The sequence below is a fragment of the Lepidochelys olivacea genome, assembly GCF_965140295.1.
Source record: "Lepidochelys olivacea isolate rLepOli2 genome assembly, chromosome: 25".
Lineage (NCBI taxonomy): Eukaryota > Metazoa > Chordata > Testudines > Cheloniidae > Lepidochelys > Lepidochelys olivacea.
The window spans coordinates 7,373,481-7,396,658 of NC_140435.1; the positions used below are offsets into that span (position 1 = coordinate 7,373,481).

The window sequence follows — 23,178 nt, forward strand, 5'->3', positions numbered from 1 at the left end:
AACTAGATGTCTTGCTGTCCTGTCTCAGGGAGGTTACCTCTAGGCTCTAGAATGCATATTATGATTTTGTTTTAGATGTAACCAGTAGTTCCCAATTTTTCCACCTACTCGCTATTACCGGAATCTCTTCTTCCTTAATTACGCCGACCCTTGTTTTCACTAGTCACAAACCCAAGTGCTGAGAGGGAAGCAGAGATCCTGAGGTGAAACAGGAAAGCTGAGGCGCACTGTCGCTTTGGGGACAGAGTATCTGTAAATGCTGCGAGTGTCCAGAGGATTAGGGGCTGGGCACCCAGGGGGTTTGGACTGTGCCTATCGCTAACCTGCAGGACAGCAGAGCCTGCATAGGCTGGAAGGGCCCATGGCTGGGGGAGTCGGAGAGCTGACCCCTGGCAGGCACAGACAAGGTTCCCACATGCTAAGGGCAGGTGGTAGCGACCATCGGTCCCCCTGGGAAGCAGGTCATGCATATCCATGCAAATTATACCCCACTGCTGAAATGCTGCCACCTCTGGGGTGAGGCACAGCAGCTGTTGAACATGACCTAGCATTTTAAGGCAGGGAGTAGAGAATAACCGAAGAAGCAATGTTCGGTAACTGGCGTGTAGTTTTGTCAAAATTGGGATCGGGTAAAGAAAATGGAGTCAACACGCACATACTGTCTGAATGGTTTTGGAAAGCCAGAGCTTGAAACAGAGCCTTGAACAAACTCCACGTGCAGGCAGTAAGAGCGGTCGCTGTTCGGTTGCACCATGCTGGTGTTTCTCGGTAGAGTAGATGTGATGTAACAGTTGATACTGTGACCTCGCGGAGAGCAGCACACCGGAGAGACAGTGTACATTCATATATAGTAAAAAGTCTTTATTAAGAAGTCAAAAAATAAAACTCTTGATACAATTTTCATAACCGTCAAGTCAGCGCAGCAAATATATAATCAGTACTTTAGCCATGTAAGGTTAAAGGTCCGTTATTTTCTTTTAAAATAAAATATATTTTAGTTCTTAAAATTTATTCAATAAAGTACATATTTTCCTATAAATTCCCTACATATACATAAGAGGTAAAAAATAAAAAAATAAAACTAAACAAAACAAAACGGCGATCGAAATCATTTTTTTGGCGACATGACGTGCTTAACTCTGCCCCCAACTGTTCCACACCCCCCCGCCCGTCCCAGCCAGGACACCTATCCTTTTCAACGCACTGTGGGCAGCTTTCACGTTGGCAAAATAGAAGATAAAACGGCGTTACCAAAAAAAAGAGAGATATATTTAGAGAACCGGCCAGAACCGTCCAAAAAAATAACTACATACAAAAACCCAAAACATTAATAATAATAATAATAATAAAATGCTTTTAAAAAAATAAAGACAACCCTTGTGTGTCCTAAATAAAAAGTGCAACCGGACCTTTTCTTTCTGTTTATTTCACTTTGCAAACTGAATACTGTTATTTGGAAAGAACTGTTGAAGAACAGCTGCTCGTTCTCCTCCCCAGCTTCCACACCTGGGTTCAGAGTTAAAGCTATTCTGTAAACATTTGATTTTTTTTCTCCCTTCTGCTATTTCACACCCCTCTTTCCTGTCATTTTCCTCATCCCTTCTTCCCCCCTCCCCCACCCACGATCTTCCTCTCCAGCTTTCTACCCAGCAAGAAACATCGTCTTTCACCCTCCCCACCCGCAGTCCCAATCCAATCCCTTAAATAAAAAGGTTGATTTAAACAGTTAAAAGTTCTTAAAAAGCTGAGTTGTAGGGAGAGGGGTAGGGGTGGGGGGTGGTGGCCCATCCGATCGGACTCCGGATGGACAGCTAGGAGAAGATGTGGATGGCTTGAGTGGCTGGGGTGTGGCAGGCAGGGCACTCCGGCTCGGCTTTGCCGCAGATGCGGATGGCGCACTCCATGCAGAAGAGGTTGTGGCCGCAGGGCACCAGGGCAGCAATGACCTCGCTTTCGAAACACACCATGCACTCCCGGGAGCTCTTCCGGTGCCCGTCAGAGCTGCTGGAATCTGTGGGGGAGCCTGAGGTGCCGGAGATGCTGCCCGGCAGGGAAGAGGAGGAGGAGTAACCTGTGCTGTTGGAGAAGGAGGAGAGTGAGCCCTGGGTGGGCAGCCAGGACAAGGTGCTGACCGGGTCGCTCTGGATGCGGCGGGCTAGGGGGTGGTCCAGGGCAACGCTGCTCTCTGGGAGGGTCGGGGAGTGCCGGGGCGTGGCTGTCCCGCTGATGCTGCTGTTACGTCTCTGCGAGCCATTGATGGAGGAGCAGCTGCTGAAGGCCTGCAGGGGGTTGGAGCGCTCAAAGGGAGACCAGATGGTGGTGGGCGTGGTGAGGTCCAGGGCCAGGAAATCGAAGCCGAAGTCAGCGTCTTCGGAGCTGAGCGGTGGCGCCTGGGGCTCGCTGAAGTTGAAGCCGCTGCTGGTGCTGTACGGGCTGGTGGGGCTGGCGTCGGCCACCCGGCCACCGTAGTAGGACTCGGTGGAGGTGCTGCCCAGGGAGCTCAGGCTGTCGTTGCGAAGGCCGGCCGAGGGCCTGCGGGCAGGGTTGGGGGCTTTGGCCCACAGGCTGGCCGTGCTGCCCAGCAGGTCGAGGCAGACGTCGGTGCCATTGGAGTGGAAGTCGTTGTCTGCGTTGACGTCTATGAAGGAGCCTGTCCTCATGGTGATGTGGGCTTCAATCTCCTCCCGGGCCCGGTCCACGTTCTCGGGCATCCCCGTCACCTCAAAGACGGGCTCTTTGTCTCGGCTCGGCGTGACAATGTACGTGTGCGTCTGCTGCTGGATTCTCTTGATGGTGGCCCCCTTGGGCCCCACCACCAGGCCCACCACACGGTAGGGGACTCTCACCTGGATGGTGGTCTGCCCTGGCAGGTTGGGGGGACCCTGCACGGTTCCCGTCAGGCCGTTGACCTTGTTGCGAGTTGCTCGGATCATGGAGAAGTGTTCAGCAGCCGAGAGGATCTCCCTCTTGGCCATTTCCACATCCTCTTTCCTCCCAGTCACGATGAAGATGGGCTCCTCTCCTCTGACTGGCGTCTTGATGTAGGTGTTGGTTTTAGCACGCAGGGCTTTGATCTTACAGCCTGGAATGAAAAGGAGACAGAAAAGCGACACGTTCAGGCCCAGGTTGAAGCCGGGAACCAAGCACACCCTGCTGCTCGTGTTATAAGGAGGGCCGGGAAGCCAGCAGACCTGAGGCAATGCAATTGTTTCCACTGAATTCACACCTACAACAGGGAAACCTTCTGAGAGGAGAAGCCTCACGCTTCACAACCAGGAAGTTACTCCTGAGTTCTGGTGAATGGTATGCGCTAGCATGAAACAAACAGGCTTGCTGACCCCTCATCGTCATGTCCACTGGGGCAGGACCTCAGGATCCCAACCAGGGATCAGGGCCCCATCATGCAAACACGACACAGATGGTCCCTGCCCCAGAGAGCTCCTTATCAAGGAGTGAGGCAACAGGTAAACCCAGAAGAAAAAGGGGAGTATGTGTGCACCCTGGGCAGAGAGGTGGGGACAAGGTCAAGGGGACTGAGACAGACACACGTGCCCAAGTGAATAGTTACAGCAGCCCTAGGTGGTGGCCTTCTCCCTTGGAGATGGATTGGAAGGAAGTGAGGAAGCAGGCACAGAAGTTACTTTTATCTCAGGGGCAGGTTCGAGAAGGTGCAGAGAAATGACCCTTCTGGTTTTTTTTACATCCCAGTGCTTCCTTTATTTGGAGCCGGAGGTCTCCCCCCAGGATGGGGATGGGTGTGTGTGTGTGTCTAAACAGAGACCAGGCAGGCTGAACAGAAGCAGAACCCCCTCTCACGCCCCCCCATCTGCCATGTCCATCTTTTATTTCTTCAGTTTGCCTTATTAGCATGTGTATTACTGTTAGCCTCTCGCCGTGGCCCCATTGAGACTCCCTGTCCGCACGCACGCACACAGAGAATTTCTTCCCTTCTTCCTTTGCTTTTGGTCTAAAAAATTCACTCGTTTCTGCCTGGAGGAAGAATTCAAAATGGAAGACAGGGAATGTGTCCACTAGGAGTCCCAGAGGAGGGGGTCTGTTAGTTAGGGGCTGAGCTAAGGGCCTATATATGCAGCTCTGGCTCGAAGGTCTCTGGACCAGGCAGAGTGGTCTAGACCAGTGGTCCTCAATCAGGGGTACATGTACCCCTGGGGGTTCACAGAGCTCTTCCAGGGGGTACATCAGCTCATCTAGAGATTTGCCTAGTTTTACAACAGGCAACATAAAAAGCACTCGTGAGGTCAGTACAAAATAAAACTATACAGACAATGGCTTATTTCTACTGCTCTCTATCTACACACTGAATTGTAAGTACAACATTTATATTCCAGTTGATTTATTTTATAACTATATGGTAAAAAGGGGAAAGGAAACAATTCTTCAGTAACAGTGCGCTGTGGCACTTTTGTACGTTTAGATCCAATTTTGTAAGCAAGTTGTGTTTAAGTGCGGTGAAACTTGGGGGTACACAAGACAAATCAGACTCCTGAAAGGGGTAAAGTCATCTGGAAAGGCCGAGAGCCACTGGTCTAGTGGATGGGGCATCGGCCTAGGACTCAGAAGACCTGGGTGTTACTCCCAACTCTGCCACCAACCTGCTAAGCGACCTTGGATAAGTCACTTCCCCGCTCCGTGCCTCTGTTTTCCCTCTCACCTGTTGTCTATCTTGTCTATGTATACCATGAGCTTTTCATAGCAAGGAGCGTCTCTCACTGCGTGTGTGTAGAGTGCCTAGCACAACTGGGCCTTGATCTCAGCTGGGGCCTCCAGAGGCTACTGGAATACAACCAGTAACTCCTGAACGCCGATCAGAACCCGCTCTGGAGATACCTTTCCGGTAGCTACAGTCCCGCTATGCCCTATTTGCGTTCGCTCCACCTGCACTCTAATAACTTTTTGTAACAAAATTCACACAAGTGACACATTCTAAATCTAGAGACCAGGCTGGTTTCCTGCCCTTCGTTCCCAATCACCAAGGCAGAGTAGCCCACATCCTCTGTGCCTTCCCAAGCTTTGGTTTAACCCAAAACATTATTAATCAACTGTACTGCAGCAGCATCTAGCAGCCCCAGTCATGGACCAGAAGCCCATCATGCCAGGCACTGTACAAACACAGAACAAAAAGACAGTCCAAGAGAGTCACCAGTAAATACTGATAACACCATGAGATAAGTTAGAAGGACCTTGTCAGGCAGGTATCAACCTATCTAAGGCATATGTCCCCCACATCACTGTAGTGACAGGCCTTCTCACATTCTTCAAGGTATTTGTCCTCACAGAACCCAGGTGCGGCACGGCAGTGCTATTGTACAGGTGGGAAACTGAGGCACAGAGAGACATTGACGTGCCCAAGATCATACAGACAGTCTGTGGAGGAGCAGCGGCATGAACGTAGCTCTCCCACGGCCCAGGCTAGACCCCTAACCACTGGGCCAGGTCCAAGGTTTAGGTTTTGTAGAACCGTAGTAATCTGCATATGAAATTGGTCTCCTTTCACCACATCCCCACAAAGAGGCTGTAGTCAGGTCGTGGCTGCATTTAGGAAGTATACCATTGCACACTGACAAGGGCATTAAGTGTCACAGAAAATTAAAATAGAAAATTGTCAAAATGAGCAAGCAGAGTGCATTTTTAGATGCTAAATCCTTGCTTTTTGATCACATTCATTCATCACTTGCAAAATTCAGCCAGTCATTCACAAAGGGGTCTCCTAGTCATTTGTGTGAATAACCGGGGCTCAACCTATCGAACGGGAGCTCTCTCACAGTGGATAATACATTCAACTCTGAAGAAGCCAACAAGGGAAATGAGTTACATTTGAAACAAGAGCATCAAGGTGTCACTAAAGCCCGGGACCCAACCAGTTGTTCTGAGCTTGGAAAGGAGCTTGGGGACCAGATGTCGTCAATGGAGGATGAGAAAGGAGTGGGGGAGTAGTTTTGAAAAGCCCCGAGAAGACTCCACAGCTGTGGAGATCATGCACAGAACCTAGACTGAGAAGCCCATCAATGGCCAATCAAGAAGGCCATATTGGGTGGCTGCTATGCTTTCCCAAAGCCTACATCATGACAAACTCCTGGATGACACCTGTGGTCAACAGCTTTGCTCGTTGTAGCTGACAACTGCATTTCTCTGGTCCTATGGGACTCTCTGACATCAGCTCATCTGTGTGGGGGAACAGAACTTTCTCGGGGGCTGGTCCAAGATTGTGGAATGAACTTCCCCAGGAATGAAGGACCGTCACAAACCTTCCGCTCCCAGTGCCGGGTGCATTTCTTTGACCTGGCTTCTCTAACGTCAATAGAGAACAACATGTATATTTAAAAAAAAAAAAAATTCTACCAGAACAAGACACAATCCTGCACATGCTTCTCCTCCTGGGGAGAGGAGGCAAGAAAGAACACGTGACGTGTATGGTCATGTTGCTCAATGCACAGCTGGAAGGCGCTCCGATACTACGGTGATGAGCGTGGAATCACTACGCTCCTCTGGCACAACTTTGTATAAAGCTTCATTCTAGGCCTGTCCGCATGAAGGATATTCAGACTGGTGTGACCACACTGATGCAGTTACATTGATGCAACCTTTCTGACATACGCAGGGCTGAGCTGGCACAAAGGGGCTTATGCTGGTGTTACCCCAATGGTGCTTCGCAGAGAAAGCAACCCCTACTTGGTGTTGGTGCAACGTGCCTACGTTCGGGGTTTGCATCAGGAGGACTAAATCGAGAGAGTTTCCATTGGGGCTAATTTTTCAGTGTAGACAAGGCCTCAGTCAAGACTCTGTGGTACTAGCCGCAGTGCGGATATTTCCTAAGCTTGCCAGGGTGAGTAAGGAAAGAGATGTATGCCACTCTCCTGGGCCTCCTCCATTAGGAGAAGAGCTCAACTAGAGTTACTCCCACGTGGAGACCCAGAGATGGCCATGGGATTCCACATGGCGGTAATTCTACAGGCAGATGGAGCCTTTGAAAGGATTGTGGCCTAAGATCTTGACTGTATTAAAGCACCCAGCAACTTGTAGTGTTCAGAGAACAACTGAATTTTGCTGCACAGAATGTAAAGGGGATACTGTATTGAGTCTGCTGGACTCAGACAGACCCTGTGGTCTCTCAGTCTCTAAGTCTGGCACTGCCCAGAGTCACCACCCTGGGATCTCCCTAAGTCTTGGAGTGGAGCAGACAAAAAGGGGCTCCACTGCAGATCTGTCATTGGAGGTGCTACAAAAGACGGCAAATAAAGCAGAGAAGCAAACCTGCTCACTGCATAGAATGTAGCTCTTGGGCTGGCAACATGCAGATTTGGAGCCCAAAAGTCACTTGTATGCCTAAGGCACGTTCCAGCCCTGGCCTGTGGCTAAGTCTGCTTAGCGTGACCTATAGCAGATCCCCACATTACAGGATTAGATGCAGCTGACTGCCTGCGAGTTATGGCTATGCCAGGCTCTTTCCTCCTCACATCCCCCTCCAGCGCCATTCGGAGGGCTTGGTATGTCAGCTGCTGCACACAGCAGGGGGCTGATGCTTGGCATGTTGGGGTATTCCCCACCCACCCAGATGTGAATTTTTTTTGGGTGGGGGGAGGGGGAGCAGAAGGGAGTGAGGAGAAAGAAAACCTAACCAACAGATGAGGCTGGATTTTACTTACGGAAGCTGCTCAGTCAGGGGAGCCAACTGGCCGATGATATTCCCTGATAAAAGGAGTGAAGATTAATTGCACGGGGGCCCTGTTAGCGTCGTTTCAAGGGGATCTCTCTCTCACACACGGCACGCCAGGTGTGATCGGCCAGAATGGCCACAGGGCTGCGTTTCTGGGCTCAGACAGGAGGACACACCTGAGTTCATCCCCTCTCGCAGCCCACTGGACTCTGTCTGCCAGCCTTCGGGAGGCACCATAAGAATCATGAAGCGCCGCGCCGTGGTCAGAGCACACAGAAAGATGAATGTCAATTGAAAAATATTTGTCTTTTGTTGGTGGGGTTTTTTTTGGGACTAATTTAGTGATGGGTGGGTATATCTGTGGCTAGGGGCTGCAAGGACACGACTCATTTTGTAGCCTGCTGGGTGAGTATATTTATGGGTTGGTCAGTGCGGCCTGGTTTAGTCTGCTTAAGTGGGTCTGGGACTCCTGAATTACCTGCCTGGCTGTGTCACTCACGAGCTGTCTCCCCTGCGGCCAGCCATTTCCTGCTGTGGGTCCCAGTTCCCACCTCTGTGAGATGAGGGTAACACTCTGGCCATGGAGGTGAACCATCAGGCCTACAAGCAGCTGCTTTAACTGGAAGATCTCAAAGCAGTTGCCACCAACAAACTCTCCTCCGTTTATTACGGGGAAAGAAAGGAGCAGACAGGTTAAGAGACTTTGCCCAAAGTCACACAGCAAATAAGTGGCAGAGTTAGGAACAGAACCCAGGTTGCCTGACTCCCTGTCCCATTTTGGGACCACTCGATCATGCTGCCTTCAAGAGGCACAGCTGGCAGAGTGCTAACTCAGGGCTGAGTATCCTCGGGCTTTTGTTACTCCTGGGTTTGGAGGAAGACTCACGTCTCTGGCATTCTCGAGTAACGTGCTCATTGGAATCTCACAGTGTATAGTAACCTGCTCAAGGAGAGAGGTGGGGGAGCCTGGCACAAAACCTGCAATGAAACGAGGAGCCTTCTGCCTTTCTCACCGGCCACAGGGAACAACTACATACACACGCTGTTTGCTTTGCTCCTAGGAGTCAGTTCTCAGCACTGTTGTGAGACAGCTATGTATTAACATGGAAATGAGCCTACCATGTCAAGATGGCTGGTGCATCTGTACAGTAGCTCTGCCTCAATGCATCCATCTCATTGATAAAAATGCATCTACACTTCTAGGCTGACGTGTTGCTGGCCACACTGTTACATTGAAGGAAGTTTCCTACCCACCTTCAAGTCTCATTACGCTAATGATCTTGCCAGGGTTCTCTCTCCACGCATTTCCCTTTCTCTGCCTCCATCAGGGAAAGGATGCAACTCAAACAGATTGCCAGGAAATGAAATGCAGTAGCAAAAAAGAGGAAAGTTCTGGGACTCAATCCCCTAGAAAGAGGAGAGCGGAGAGTTCAAAGGGCACACAGAGCTTTGGGCCAGGAATTTCAGTAAGAACTTTTCAAATCCAAAACCATTAACGGTCTCACTGCACCCTTTAGTACGAAGCTGATCCAAAATGTTAAAAGGGAGATGCATCCCGGCTGTTACGCCACTGAAGCTACACCAGGGTGAATCTGGACCAAAACAATTGAATCACTTCATTCAGCAGAGATCAAGGTTCTGGGGGGGGTCTCCTGGCAGGAGCTATCAGCTGAACGGCACAAGGGAAGGCAGGCGGTAGTCACCCGCTGCTCTGTTCTCATCTGTGAGGCACCGAACAACCTGGTTTGCAGAGGTGGTGAACACCCCCAGCTCCTGCCAAAGCCAACTGAAGCCATGAGGGTTTCAAATCAGGCCCAAGGTCTTTGATCAGCAACATTTGATTTAGCTGGTGTTGGTCCTGCTTTGAGCAGGAGATTGGACTAGATGACCTGCTGAGGTCTCCTCCAACCCTAATCTTCTATGATTCTATGATTCACTTTTCATCCTTTATGCTGCCTGCTTTCCATACACAAAGCCTGTTGTGAACGGGATAGTGCACCTGTCAGTAAGGCTGGCAATGTTATTTTAACAGTGTGTATTTTATATACAACACACTGACTGGGCATTCCTCTCCTATGAGATATAGGGCTGGTTCTTCACCACCGGACATCTCGTGCAGTCGCTTACGCCTGTGCAAAGTGTGTGTAAAATACTGCCATTGGGATCTGGCAGTGCTTTACTTACACCTGTGCAAAGCGAATGTGACAGCAGGGAAGAATCAGGCTCACAATCAATGCAGGGTTAAAGCTGGTACTGTAAAGGAAGGGAGCCTGGTGGATCTGCAGTGGGGCTCAGAGTCCAGTGCACGATTCTCACATCTGGGATTTGAAGTGTTTCCCTTAGAAACATCTCTCATGTTTCTTGGGAGCATTAAAATAACCAGGGGCTTCTGAAAGGTTCAGTGAGGTCCAAAGTCCAAAATGGCAGCCACTGGTGCAAGAGGGCTGCTGTATTTGCACATGTGCTGGCCATGCTCCCAGTAATGCTTTGTGGCCTGGCATCAAAGGGCTGCCTATTATTCTGGCCCAGAAAGCGGGCCATTCTTCACTTATTACGCTAGCCTCCAGCACACACATTGCACCAATGAGGTGCTTGTATTGTGAGGCTATTGAAACAGATGCTGTTACCGGGCTTCCTTTGGGTGCAAAACGGAGGGGAGAGTTCATACAACTGCTCCAAAATAAAACCAAACTCTGCTCCTCTGGCTAAGGCAGAAGGTCTCACCATGAGAGATTTCATGCTGAGATCGGTAGGAAAACCCACCCTCTTTGAACAGGTACAATGTACCTGAGCTTCCATCACCACCAGGGTAAATCCCAAAGGGACACAGCCGCTTCACAAGTCAAGCACCACCCAGATCGATCTCTAGTTAATGCCTTAAGAAATACCAGGAAATACCCTTCTCTGAATAATTCTAGTGGCCACTGGATGACACTGTTGCTGCACGTGGGAGGCATCTAATCCCCAGGGCAAATCAATACGAGCTGGGGAAAGGCTACTCATTAGTGCTGTAGAGGTTACGGGGTTGGGGCCTGGTCTGCTGACGCGCGAGCACCCACAGATTCATTTTAAGGCCAGAAGGGACCATGATGATCATCTGTGTAGCACAGTCCAAGGTTACCACCATCACCCCCTTTTAGAGATCCCATGCTGAGGTGGGGAGGGACGAAATGACTTGCCCAAATCACACAGTCTCTGTGGAAAAGCAGGGAATTGAACCCAGATCTCCTGGGTCCCAGACCAGTGCCTTGACTACAGGACCATCCTTCCTCCCTATTAAAGGAGTCCGACAACCAGGCATACCCAGGATTGAACCCAGGACCTCTGCCATGGGAGATGAGGGCGATACCCCTAGAACATACAGGGTCGATGCTGCTACGTTCTCGTCATGCACCATGTGCACACCCTGGAAACCAAGGCCACAAACAGCAGACCGAATCAGGATAATCCGGATCCTGGTTACAGTGGTAATGGAGCAGTATTTGTTGGTCCTTCACGTTCCCTTCTTCAACTCATTGGCTCATCCTGTTGCTGAGGCATGACAAGATGTAAAGCTGACAACAATTTCCAACTGTTTCAGGAAAGGCAGATTTGTTGTGCTAGAGGAAGGTGGACGAGACGAGGATGATGAAGAGTTTGTCGACCCTCTGAACGATGTCCCACTTCCAGTCAACATGGAAAAAGAGGACTTAGTAGCTGCTGTGGCTGAGGATCTGCTCACGATCGGAGAGCTGCCCGAGGAAGAATTACTGAGCTGCAGCAAGGCCAGAGAAACAAGCTTGTGTTCATGAAACGTATCATAATCAAGAGAGTGAGGATGATTTTGATGAAGTTCCACCCCCACCAACTCTAAAGCTGTTGAAGGTTTTGAACAAACTTTGGCACTTTTCGCAGCTAGGGGGACTACGTGACAGGATCTACAGGTCTCTTCGGGACATTGAATTCCATCTTCAAATCCAAATTGTGACGGAGAAGAAGCAAACAAATTAATAGAGTTCTTTCACCTGAAATGAGTTTATCCATTCATAATTAATTTACAAGTGGATACTGTATAAACAGAATGCATTTTGACATGGAATAATACTTTAATTTAGGTTATTACAGTATTATTTATTTGCTTAGCAGATGCCCATATCCAGAGTGACTTACAGTGCATACAAAGTGTTACAGTTAAGTGCGAGAATAAAAACTGTTTACAAGTAAAAGCAAAGAGGCTGTGTTTGTTATCATGGTTGATGTTTGATTGTTTTCAAAACATAAAAATAAAACTTGATACTTTTATAACGTTAATGCAACGAGTACCGCTTTACTGCTACAAGATGTGAGTCGGCTACAAATGCAGAACAGAGCACAGGTTAAAAATGTACAGTATGTACACTAATGCAACACTGTAGCAATAGTAAAACACACATTGCACTGTTGCAATTACAGATTGTTAGCAAGTCCTGGAGCTATTTTACGTATCAGAAAAAGCAGGCTGCCTTTGGTCAGATGAAACTGCCTGTAACAGCAACAGCTGCTTAGGAGCAACACAGCAAAAGGGAGTGTGTTGCTACTAGCGAGTATCTTGTGTAGTGCTTAAACTAGACCGGGGCAGTTAAAGTGGTACAGCCCCTTACCGTGGCTGCAGGCCTACTAGTATCAAAGCTATACCAGTACAGCTTATTCCTGTACGGGAAACTGCAGCCACACAGGGCATTACCAGTTTAGTTACACCGGCAAAATAAACCACACTCCGAACTGACACCGTTACATCAGTATAAAATCTGTGTACAGCCCAGGCCTTAGATTCCAATGGAGCTTAAGAACGTGCTTCAGTGCTGTGCTGAATCAGGCCCTTAGTAAATGGCAAGAGAAGAGTTTCAGAGGGAGCTCCCACAGTGCAGGGGATCAGTTGCTAAGGTACCTGCCACAGCAGGAGGTGAACAGCTGGCCTGGACAGACAGACTGAGTGGCTTGTAATTTACAAGTTGCAAGGCCAGATCCAACCTAAAAAAAAAAGACAGACAACAAAAACCTGTACACACGTGTATTTAAGTAACAGCCGGAAACCAAGCCACCCTGGGGATTGCACCGACACTGTAGCATACACACAGAGCACTGGGGAATGGGAAACGGTGCAGGCCACAGTTGTGTAGAGGGCAGCCACAGATCTGTTAGCACACTCAGGAATCCCGACCCGGTACAGAAAGGATGCCGTCTCCTATGCAGGGACACTTACTAGGTAGCAGCTTGCACTGCCCTAGGCAGCTGGGATGTCAGGGAGAGCACCAGTATCTGGAAGGGGTCTTTGTTCACGAAGGATGGAACAGGACAGCAGAGGTGTGAAAAGGGCAAGGGCTGGAAAGCAGCGCACTCAGGCATGGCAGGAAGGGATGCAGATGGGCAGGACAGCCCCAGAGAGCTACGACAGAGGGGAGCGGTACTGTCTGGAAAAACCACCGGGGCGGGAGTGGTATCTACAGCCCTGATCCAAAGGGTGACCACACGTCTGAATGGCCAAACAGGGAGAAGGAGAACTGACAATCAGAGCTGTAGAGGGGCCAGTAACGTTCCCAAAGGTGGCGTGTTTACTATTTGTATTTGCATGTCACCTAAGAGCCCTAGTCCTGGCCCAGGATCCCGTTGTGCGAGGCGCTGTACAAACAGAACAAAAGCCACTCCCTGCCTCGGAGAGCTCGGTCAGATGAGCTGCGTTGCGGTATAGAATTAACACAGAACAAGGCTGTGCTGCTTGTTGGGGTCAATCATTCCGTGGGGGGAGAGAAGAAGGGCACAAACTTTGCTACAAGTCTAACAACAAAGTTATATCCACGCTTCTATTCCAGACAAAAGCTAATCTCGCTCAGCCCCCGGGGGAACCGTTCGCAGAGACATTCCAGTTTGTAACTCATCCATTCACTCCCACTTGGTTGACACAAACACCGAGAGGTTCTCTCATCTCCGACTGCAATAGGTTACGTTTCACTTCAGGGTCCTAATAGAAAATATTCAGTCCTGACTTAAGCCTTGATCCGGACAGCATGTAAATAGGTGCTTAACTTTAAGCATGTGCTCTAGTCCCACTGAGTATCAAGCACGTGCTGTCCTGGATCCGGATGCGTTTCTCAGTGCAGGGGGGTGGGAGGAGGATGGGGGAAGGTGGCTCTAGCTGTATTCAAACCTCAAGCATCCAAGCTTGGCCCCCCACCCACATCTCCACCCAGCAAAGGGGACTCAATAGACTGGTTGAAATGGGATGGTCCTCTTGAAATCCTTCCTTCTAAGCCCCAGCCACCTGCTGACATTTATACTCAGCTGTTTGGCCAAATTCCTCCGTGTCATTTTAAATGGGCATGCTGCTCTCTCCACGTCCCCTCCGGTGGTGCTGCGGGGGCAGAATGGCTACATTTCAATAGCAGGCACATATATCGTGATAATCATTTTACGCTGACACTCTGCCTTTCATCCCCTTTAGAGGGAGACGCTAATGTACAGAATCACACAAAAGAATCAAAGAAGCCACTTATGAACTGCACCCACCTCTGGGGTGGAAATGGCGCAGCGTTGCAGTGCGCTGTTAAGAAGTTACCATCCATTTAGTACAGGAAATGAGGAACAGTGGAAACACAGCAGAGGCCGAATGCAGTTACCCAAGCTGGAATCTGGCCAGGTCACCAGGGCTATACAAAGCACCACAAGATGCAGGACACATGATATGCTTGGGGCTCCTTCTCAGTGGGGAGTACTTCACCAATGCCGGGGTGGGGCAGCAGCTGGAGCCCATCACCTCTCTAAACTGACCAGCGGTGATGTTGGTGAGAAACCAGAGGGGGATTAAGAGTCTCTCACTTCAAAGTGCCACCGGAGTAGAAAATATTACCTCCCCAACATTCCTCGCTAGCACAGCAGGGCCACAGCTGCAGGACTGCTCCAAATCAGAGTCCCCTTTGCACTGTAAGCATAGAGTCCGCATTCACACACTGGGTTTACTGCTCTTGGCTCAGGCTTGGAATTGAGGAAAGTAACTGACTTATTCACACTGCAGGGCTTATCACCCCCCACTATCCAGGATATGTGCTGTCACACAGGCAAGAACTGTTTGGATTCAGGCGGCCTGAGCTCTGTCTTCACCAGCAGCACACACCACCCCATCCCAAATGCAAGCCAGAGCTGGGCTGTGGGACAAAAAAAAACACATCACCCCCACGCTACTGGCTGCTCCCGACCCAGCCTCCCCCAGGACAGAGCACAGGACCAGGAAGTTAGCTGGACTGCAAGGAGGGAAAATAGGTCCGGTCTGGTCCTTTCTGCCTTGGTCTGTGATACTGCTGCTGAATTCATTTAAAGCTGGGTCTCTCTGTTCCTGCCTTTGGTCTGGCCAAGCCCGTCTCCGCTACCTTACCCCTCCTTTCACTTCAGCACACATCAGTAGCTCCTGTCCCACAAGACTCTGTATGAAGCCAGCTGACTCCACTTTAGCATCCATTGGGCAGGGGCTGGCATGCAGCAGTTACCCTCCAGCACACCCCGAGAGCCAACCACAGACCAGCCTGCAGTGCTGCCATCCCAAGCAGCACAAAGGCAAGTCTGAGAATGGGCAGGGCTTACCAACGAGAGACGTTTCCAGCACTAGCGGCTGGGACAGCCCCTTGGGAACTTCTAGCAACACCCTGGCCAGCACATCTCAACTAGCCCCCTGGGACAGGGGTTCTCTCTGGTGAAAGAGGCTGCTCAAGCTTAGTTGCTACGCACGTCCCCACCTCCTTTCCCTGATCCAAGGTCTCACGCCACCGTCAGCATTACAGAGCTTGCAATCCCTTGTGGAACAGAACAACGCTGGCCCAAGAGGCGCCAGGGCTGGGGCTAGAGGAAGAGGAGGAGAACGACCACGCTTAGCACTTCTATTGCCCTCTTCAGCTCCATAGCACCCTGCGAACGGTAATGGGTTCACCCTGACCCACCCCTGGGAAAGCACTGTACCTCTGTGCTTTCTCCAGACGGTGGGCAAGCTGAGGTGGGGAGACCGAGCCACTTGCTTAAGGCCGCAGCGGAGAAAGTCAGGATACATCTACACTGCAGAAAAAGCCTGTGGTATGTCCCCACAGCTACTAGACACCCAGGGCTGGCCTGGGCCAGCCGACTTGGGCTCGGGCTGCAGGGCTGTTTCACTCCTGTGCAGACATTTGGGCTTGGGCTGGAGCCCGGGCTCTAGGTCCCTGTGAAGTGGCAGGGTCCCAGGGCCTGGGTTCCAGCTCAAGCCAGAAAGTCCACACAGCAATGAAACGGCCCTACAGCCCGAGCCCTTCAAGTGGGAGTCGGCTGGCATGGGCCAGCCATGGGTTTTTCTTTGCTGTGTAGACAGACCCTCAGAGCCTGGGTCAGCTGACTCAGGGTCACTCTAGGGGAGCTAAAAACAGCAGCGTAAACATTTCTGCTGGGGCGCCAAGACCCACCATCCTTACCAGGTTTCGGAACCCATGCAGGAACATCTGGAGTGCTATTTCTAGCCCTGTAGCACAAGCCCAAGTCAGTTGACCTGGCTTCTGAGACTTGCTACTGGGGAGGGGGGGTTTGCAGTGCAGTGTCAGCCAAGATTAGCACCCAGAAAATGCAGTGAGTGGAGATCTCTGTAATAGCACAGGGTATTTCTGGCCCTGAGCTCAGACCAAGGGAAGACACATTTGGGAAGGGCATTTCAGACTGACATAAAAGAATATGATAAAATGCTCCTTTTATCTGACATGCTGGGCGTGAAGGCAGAGAGAAGAGCTAGATTAGGGCTCAGAAAGGAGAGAGAGGAGTAAAACAAAAGAAAGATCATTAGCAGGCCTGGGTGAGAGCAATACATCATTACCCATGTGAAGTTAGGACTCATGGCTTTACAGCATGTTCTCAGTGTTCGAACTACTGGGACTCCTGGAGTGAGGTCAAACAGCACCCGTATTTCACCCTTTTCTACCAGTAACCTCCATCAATTCCTCTGCTCCAGTAACCCCACCCCGATGCAGCAGTGATTTCATTAGTAGTGCTATGGTTTTTGGTGGTTCGAAAGAAGACCATATTACTGCAATTAATCCCTACAGCGCTCCTCAGAGCCGGCCCCACCCATGGCCAGAATCATGAACGGGTTTGCATGCAAAGGCATGACAACATAATCCCATTGGGCTGAGCTGCCGTTTGGTATTGACGTGTGACATCTGAAGCAGTAAGGATGCGGAGGAGAGGGGAAGGGGCCTACGCTCCCCACTCTCAGGCACAGCCGCTGGGCACCTTCACCAAAAACGCTTCAGCAGCCTCTTGCCCTGGGGGTGTGTGTGCGTGTTGTTGCTTGGTCTCATTTTGCTGAACACCTCAGTGTTTTTTTTAAGCTCAGCTGATGAGAGCCAGTTGTGGTGACAGAGCAGATGTGATGCTTTACACAGCCCAGGCCAGCCTCGGTGGGTTTCCGAAAGTCCCAGGGAATAATAAGGTTAACAGACTTGGAAGAAGGGTGGGGAGTCACAGTGAACAATGACAGGTTTCAGAGTAACAGCCGTGTTAGTCTGTATTCGCAAAAAGAAAAGGAGGACTTGTGGCACCTTAGAGACTAACCAATTTATTTGAGCATGAGCTTTCGTGAGCTACAGCTCACTTCATCGGATGCATACCGTGGAAACTGCAGCAGACTTTATATACACACAGAGAATATGAAACAATACCTCCTCCCACCCCACTGTCCTGCTGGTAATAGCTTATCTAAAGTGATCATCAGGTGGGCCATTTCCAGCACAAGGGGGGTGGAGGGTGAGAAAACCTGGATTTGTGCTGGAAATGGCCCACCTGATGATCACTTTAGATAAGCTATTACCAGCAGGACAGTGGGGTGGGAGGAGGTATTGTTTCATATTCTCTGTGTGTATATAAAGTCTGCTGCAGTTTCCACGGTATGCATCCGATGAAGTGAGCTGTAGCTCACGAAAGCTCATGCTCAAATAAATTGGTTAGTCTCTAAGGTGCCACAAGTACTCCTTTTCTTTTTACAGTGAACAATGTATTTCATGGGTCAGAACTGATACAAGTAGCTAGTTACTCACTCTGATGGGAAAATACCTGCCCAACAGAACGGGGCTCTTGAAGTCTTTCACATTCAGTCTATTGTAATACTTCAGTCTGGTGCTTACGGAAGCCAGGCAACTAAACACAGTACAGCCAAAGGCTGGTATCTGCGTTCCAGTTACTCCCACAAAGGGCTAGGTGGTCTTCATACATATAGGAAGGCATGGTCCTTGCTCCAAAAAGCTTGTGTGAAAAGCTCTGCCGATGCACCACAATCCAGATGCGCAGCCCCTTCCCCCACCGCTATTCAGTCCCTGGGATCTCCCACCAACCCCTGCTCTGCTGATGCATGTCAATCCTGATCTGCAACACTCCAAGTCCAGGACTTTTCCCTGAATCTTTCTGGACTGCACACTGAGCGTGTGATGTGGATAAAAATGTCCAATGGTTGCTTAGGTCAAACTGATTTCACCCATGACCCTTCCATTGCACTCTACACCTGCAAGGGCCAATGGTGAATTCATCCTTGTAAACATCCCTGGGAACAAAGTGTTTCCCACATTAAACCTCATGCTCATTTTCCTTATTACAACTGATTTAGGAGCCAAGATGGTAGTAACTTTACAACATGAAATTGTAACACAGGAGGAATATATTATAGCCATAGAGGTGTGGTTTAGTGGTCCAAGCACAGATCTAGGAGACAGTAACACTTAAATTCTCATCCTGGCTCAGAAACAATCTTTCAGGCCCTGGAAAAGTTAGTTAACTTCTTGGTCTTAGTTTCCTCACCTGTTAGATGGGGATGCATAAACAGCACTAAGACCATGTTTTCTGGTGGTCAGCTCGCCAGACTGGGAAGTTAGGAGACAGCAATTCTATTTCCATTTCTGCTACTGGCTCACTGTGTGACTATGGGCAAAATAATTCCCCATTTTACAGACAGGGAAACTGAGGCAAAGAGCAGGTTTTCCACCCTCAGGTAAAATATCAGTTACCTATAGTAATTTAGCCCAGACTAGGAACTAAAGCAGTGGTTCTCAACCAGGAGTCTCAGGCCCTCTGGGGGGGCCGCCAAGCAGGGCCAGCATTAGACTTGCTGGGGCCCAGGGCAGAAAGCTGAAGCTGCAATGCATGGGGCTGAAGCCCAGGGCCCCAAGCCCCCAACCCAGGGCTGAAGCCAAAGCCTGAGCAACCTAGCTTTGCGGGGCCCCCTGGGGCATGGGACCCGGTGAATTGCCCTGCTTGCTACCCCCTAACACTGGCCCTGGCTTTTATATGCAGACAGTTGTTGTGGCACGGGTGGGCCGTGGAGTTTTTATAGCCTGTTGGGGGGGCCTCAGAAAGAAAAAGTTTGAGAACACCTGTACTAAAGAACACTGGCAATCGATCTCTGCTACTTTCTCTTAATTGGTAATACTACTTCACTGGGGTGAAAAGTCATCTGCTGGGACATCTTACTTAAGTAGACTTGAACTTTAACACAGAAGCATACTGTAAGGATTAACATTCATGTGTCCATAGTGATCAAGGGATCTTGGTACCCAATTCATTCTGGAGCTTGTATTTCACACCAGTTTCATGGCAGACATAAAAGATTCTTAGGACACTGCAGTTATGCACAGAAGCCCCAGTCATTTAAAACCATAGCTCTCATCCTTCTGGTGGGGTAAAAAACACTCAGAGATACTTGCACAGGGGGCCTCAAAAACCACAAGAGCACTACTTGTACTTCCCAAAAAGTGTTGAGAGCACAGCAGAAAGTTAGATCCCATGTCTGGGGAAAGGTACAAGACAGACCTGCACAGAGCCAAGAATTTCAAGCAGACAACCTGTGAATGGGAAGGGCTTGATTTCATTTCCGCACGCAAGCTGAGCTTGATGCAGGACCAAGAGGAAGTGAAGTCACCTTTGTGCCTTCCCTATTCTGGGGCTGGGTCAGATCCAGTTTGACCTCTGATGCAGGTTGGAGCAGCCTCAAAACAGTCCTAATTTGCAAGAGTTGTCTCAAGGGCTTTTCTGGTGGTTGAGAATAGCTACATCCCCTCTCCCCAGGAAATGTCCCGACACCACTCCATGGGGTGACACACAGCCAGGGCAGCACCAACCTGATGGCACCCTAGGAATTCCTTTGTGCAGGGGGAATCCTTCAAGAGCTGAATCTGCCAGCTCTACTACCTCTTTATGCCAAGACAGGTGACACCAAGGGACCACAGAGCAGAAATGAATTGGGCTCAAATTACCTGGAAGAACCAGGAGACGGGGGAGACAGGGAACACGGAAAGAGGAAAAAACAGGAAAATATAAAATTAAAAGGCATTTAACTATTTACCCCGATGGGTGGGGATAGTGGAAGCAACTACAGTCTGTTAGTGTTATGAACCAAGTTTCCAGCCCGTTTCAGCCTTTGTACGTGCTATTCCTGGGCGCTCTCTCCGTCACAGCATGCCACTCCTAAATCACATTGATTATTAATGCCCTTGCAGCGTATTTGCATAAACCACACCAGTTCCCAGAGTTCAACAAGCATCCAGGCTTCCCTCTGCACCAAGTATTTCCTGGAGGACTAGAAGCATGCAACATAAGGAGAGATACATGTTTAACTTAATAAGGGTTGATGAGACTGGGGATTGGGGCTTTTCTATAGTTCAGTCACCCAAGGACACAGTAAATCTGAGTTACTGATAGGCACTGGACTCTGGTTTTGGATCCTAACAGTTAAGAGATAGAAAAGACCTACTAGATAATTGAATCTATCCCCCAAGAGAGGCTGGATCAGAGATTAAGTTGATACTTCCTGTGGCCTTGGCCAAGAAGCAGTGAGATCCTGCTGTACCCTTACCCAGGAGTCAGTCAACTAGATACTATCCTTACAGCGATCACGCCCACCTTTTGCTGCTTCCCAAGCTCTCAGCACAGCCTGCAATACTAGAAAGGGAACCACAGAAAGTTGAGGCTGAGCATGAGCAGTTGGTATAAATTGGGACTGTGTACGCCTGGAAGTGGGTTGGAGCTCTGGGAGCAGGCCAATGGGAAGCAGAGAGTATGATGTCATCATGCTAATCACAGCATGGCTCTAGCTAACAAAGAGAACAATGGGGCTGCCACACTACCCCACTTCCACCCATGAAAAATGCACAAGGGCCCCACAAATCCCATCCATTAAAATGAAATGATCACCAGGAGCCACACACCTACAAAGAGAAGCAACAGTCAGGGGTCACGGCAGAAAGACGAGGGAGGAAAGGCTGCACCTCAGACCAAATACACTGGAGGTCAGTTTGCAAACAGGCAAGACTCAGATCTCAACAATGATTTTTGATACTAAAAATGCCCATTTTATTTATTTTGGGTTTTTCTTTAAGAAGTAACTTTAAAGACTAAAATATATTTTTATTTTAAAGAAACAAAACCCACCCGGCACACACCCAGCTAAGTATCACAAGCATTGAGGCGTGCCCTTGTGTCCTTTTGTGACAGATTTTTTTTGCAGTCAGGGATCCCTACGCCCCTCCACAGCTACTTCATATCTCAAGTGTTTAACATATTTTAAATTAGTAGATGAAATTAAGAATCCAACTGAGATCAATTAAGGCTGATAGTAAATATTACCTTAAGAGGGTGTGTGGGAGAGGGGAGAAATCAATTAAATAAATGGAAGTATTTTCATCTACTTCACAGTCATTTAGACTTTATAGTCTATTTCCACAGACTTGAGAAGTCCAGTAAACATGAGAACTTTCTGGGTGTGTATCTATGTAATATACAAAGTGTGTAGCAGGCCTATATAGTTTAGACATCAGCAAACTCTAGCAAAATATTTACAAATGTGGAGTCATTTTAAAATGGCACACAGAGAGATGGCTTGTTCATAAAATAGAATTAAAAGGGTCTCTATAGAAAGAGTTTGAAGGGTTTTATTTCTAAAAAGTTTCCACTCCACACTCCAGCACAAAGAAACAAAGACTAAAACTGACCCAAATAAAAACTGGGATGGGCCAGTGCATCTCATACTTTCTGATTGCTGGATTTTTGGTTACTATCCAGGCATAGGTGTCTAAGGGGAAAAAAAAACAAAACCCAAAACATAGAATACACATTTCTGTGCATGCCATGTCTCCCCCAAAAGACAGGCAAACACCTTTCTAACTCGATAGTGGTACAGAGCAGTGGCCCAGGAGTATTTAAGCTACAGGAGTCTCCATTTCTCTCCAAATCTACCAATGTCTTCAGATTCCCAAGACAAGTTATTCAGACACTAATTACATATATAGGATCTATTAAAGTCTCTCAGTACATATAGAGGGAATATTTTCAGTGACATATATAGAGATATTTTGGCTTATTTTACAGTCCCATGGACTTGCATCTCCTCCTTTCTCCATTTTAGATAGAGTGTTACCTGAAGGTATCAAAGCTGAAAAGCTGCCTATAATAGAGTGGAGGAATTGAGGGGGTGCGAGGGAGGAGACTACAGACAATGGGCAAAACAAAAGGAAAAAAGGCCGCTGGAGTTTACCTTGTCTCCCCACAATCTCCGCTACATGTTCAGAGCTGGGGACAGGGACGCACTCAGTCATGTTCACGCTCTTCTTTCTGCTTCCAATGATGCTCATCTGCTCAGCCAAGATGGAGTGGTGGTGGCCCAGGTGGGGGTGAAAGTTGCTGAACACATCTGGAGGGGAAGTGGTGCTGGAGGTGGGGGGGCTCACATCTGGATCCAGCATTGGCAGCCCCCCCAGCATCCCCACTCCCCTGTCCAGCCCTGAGCCGTGGTCCATGTCATCCAGCCCTCCATCCCCAATCTCCAGCACCTCCTCCTCCTCCACTCCTCCTTCTTCAGTCACCCTTTCTGCTGCCGCCGCCGCCGCCTCCTCCAAGCCCAAGATGGAGAGCTGGTCCAGGGCGAACCGCAGCGCGGCCGCCGCGTCTTCCTGGTCGGGCAGGGGCTGCTGCCCGCCTCTCGCCGGCTCGGGCTCCAGCCGCGGCGGCTCCTCGTGCGCCGGCTGCCCGGGCGGCGGCGGCGGCGGCGGCGGGGCGCTCAGCAGCCCCAGGCAGGGCGCGGGGCAGCCGGCTGCCTCCCCGCCGTCGGGCTGGTAGACGGAGCCGGGCATGCTGGCGAGCCGAGCCGAGCCGAGGCACGGGCAGCCGGCAGCAGCGGCGGGCGGCTCCCCTTCTCCCGGGGCGGACAGCGCCGCCTGCGCTCGGAGTCCGCCGCCCGCTTCTCCCTGGCCGCCGCCTGCTTTGTCCGCTCGCCGGCCGGCCGGCCGCCCGCATCCAGCAGCGGCCGCGGGGCTCCCAGGGGCGGCCGCGAGCCGCGCCCCCCGCCCCGCACGTCAGCCCCAGCCCAACAATGGGCCCGCGGCGAGAGCGGCGCATGCGCGGCGGCCCGGCCCGGCCTCCCGGCCCATGTGGCCGGGGGAGGGAGCGCCCCGCCCGCCGGCCAACCAGCGCCGCCCGCCGCCCGCCGCCGGGGCCGCCCTCGG

General features: G+C 50.1%; 1 protein-coding gene across 1 annotated transcript; it reads right to left on the reverse strand.

The window, feature by feature from the left end:
- Positions 1 to 969: 969 nt before the first annotated feature.
- MEX3D (mex-3 RNA binding family member D) lies at positions 970 to 23,038 on the reverse strand. Its single transcript, XM_084614676.1, has 2 exons — positions 22,212 to 23,038; positions 970 to 3,082 (listed from the first exon to the last, which is right to left on the reverse strand). Exons 1-2 carry the CDS (start codon positions 22,804 to 22,806, stop codon positions 1,812 to 1,814), a joined length of 1,866 nt encoding a protein of 621 aa, XP_084470802.1. The 5' UTR covers positions 22,807 to 23,038; the 3' UTR covers positions 970 to 1,811.
- Positions 23,039 to 23,178: the final 140 nt, after the last annotated feature.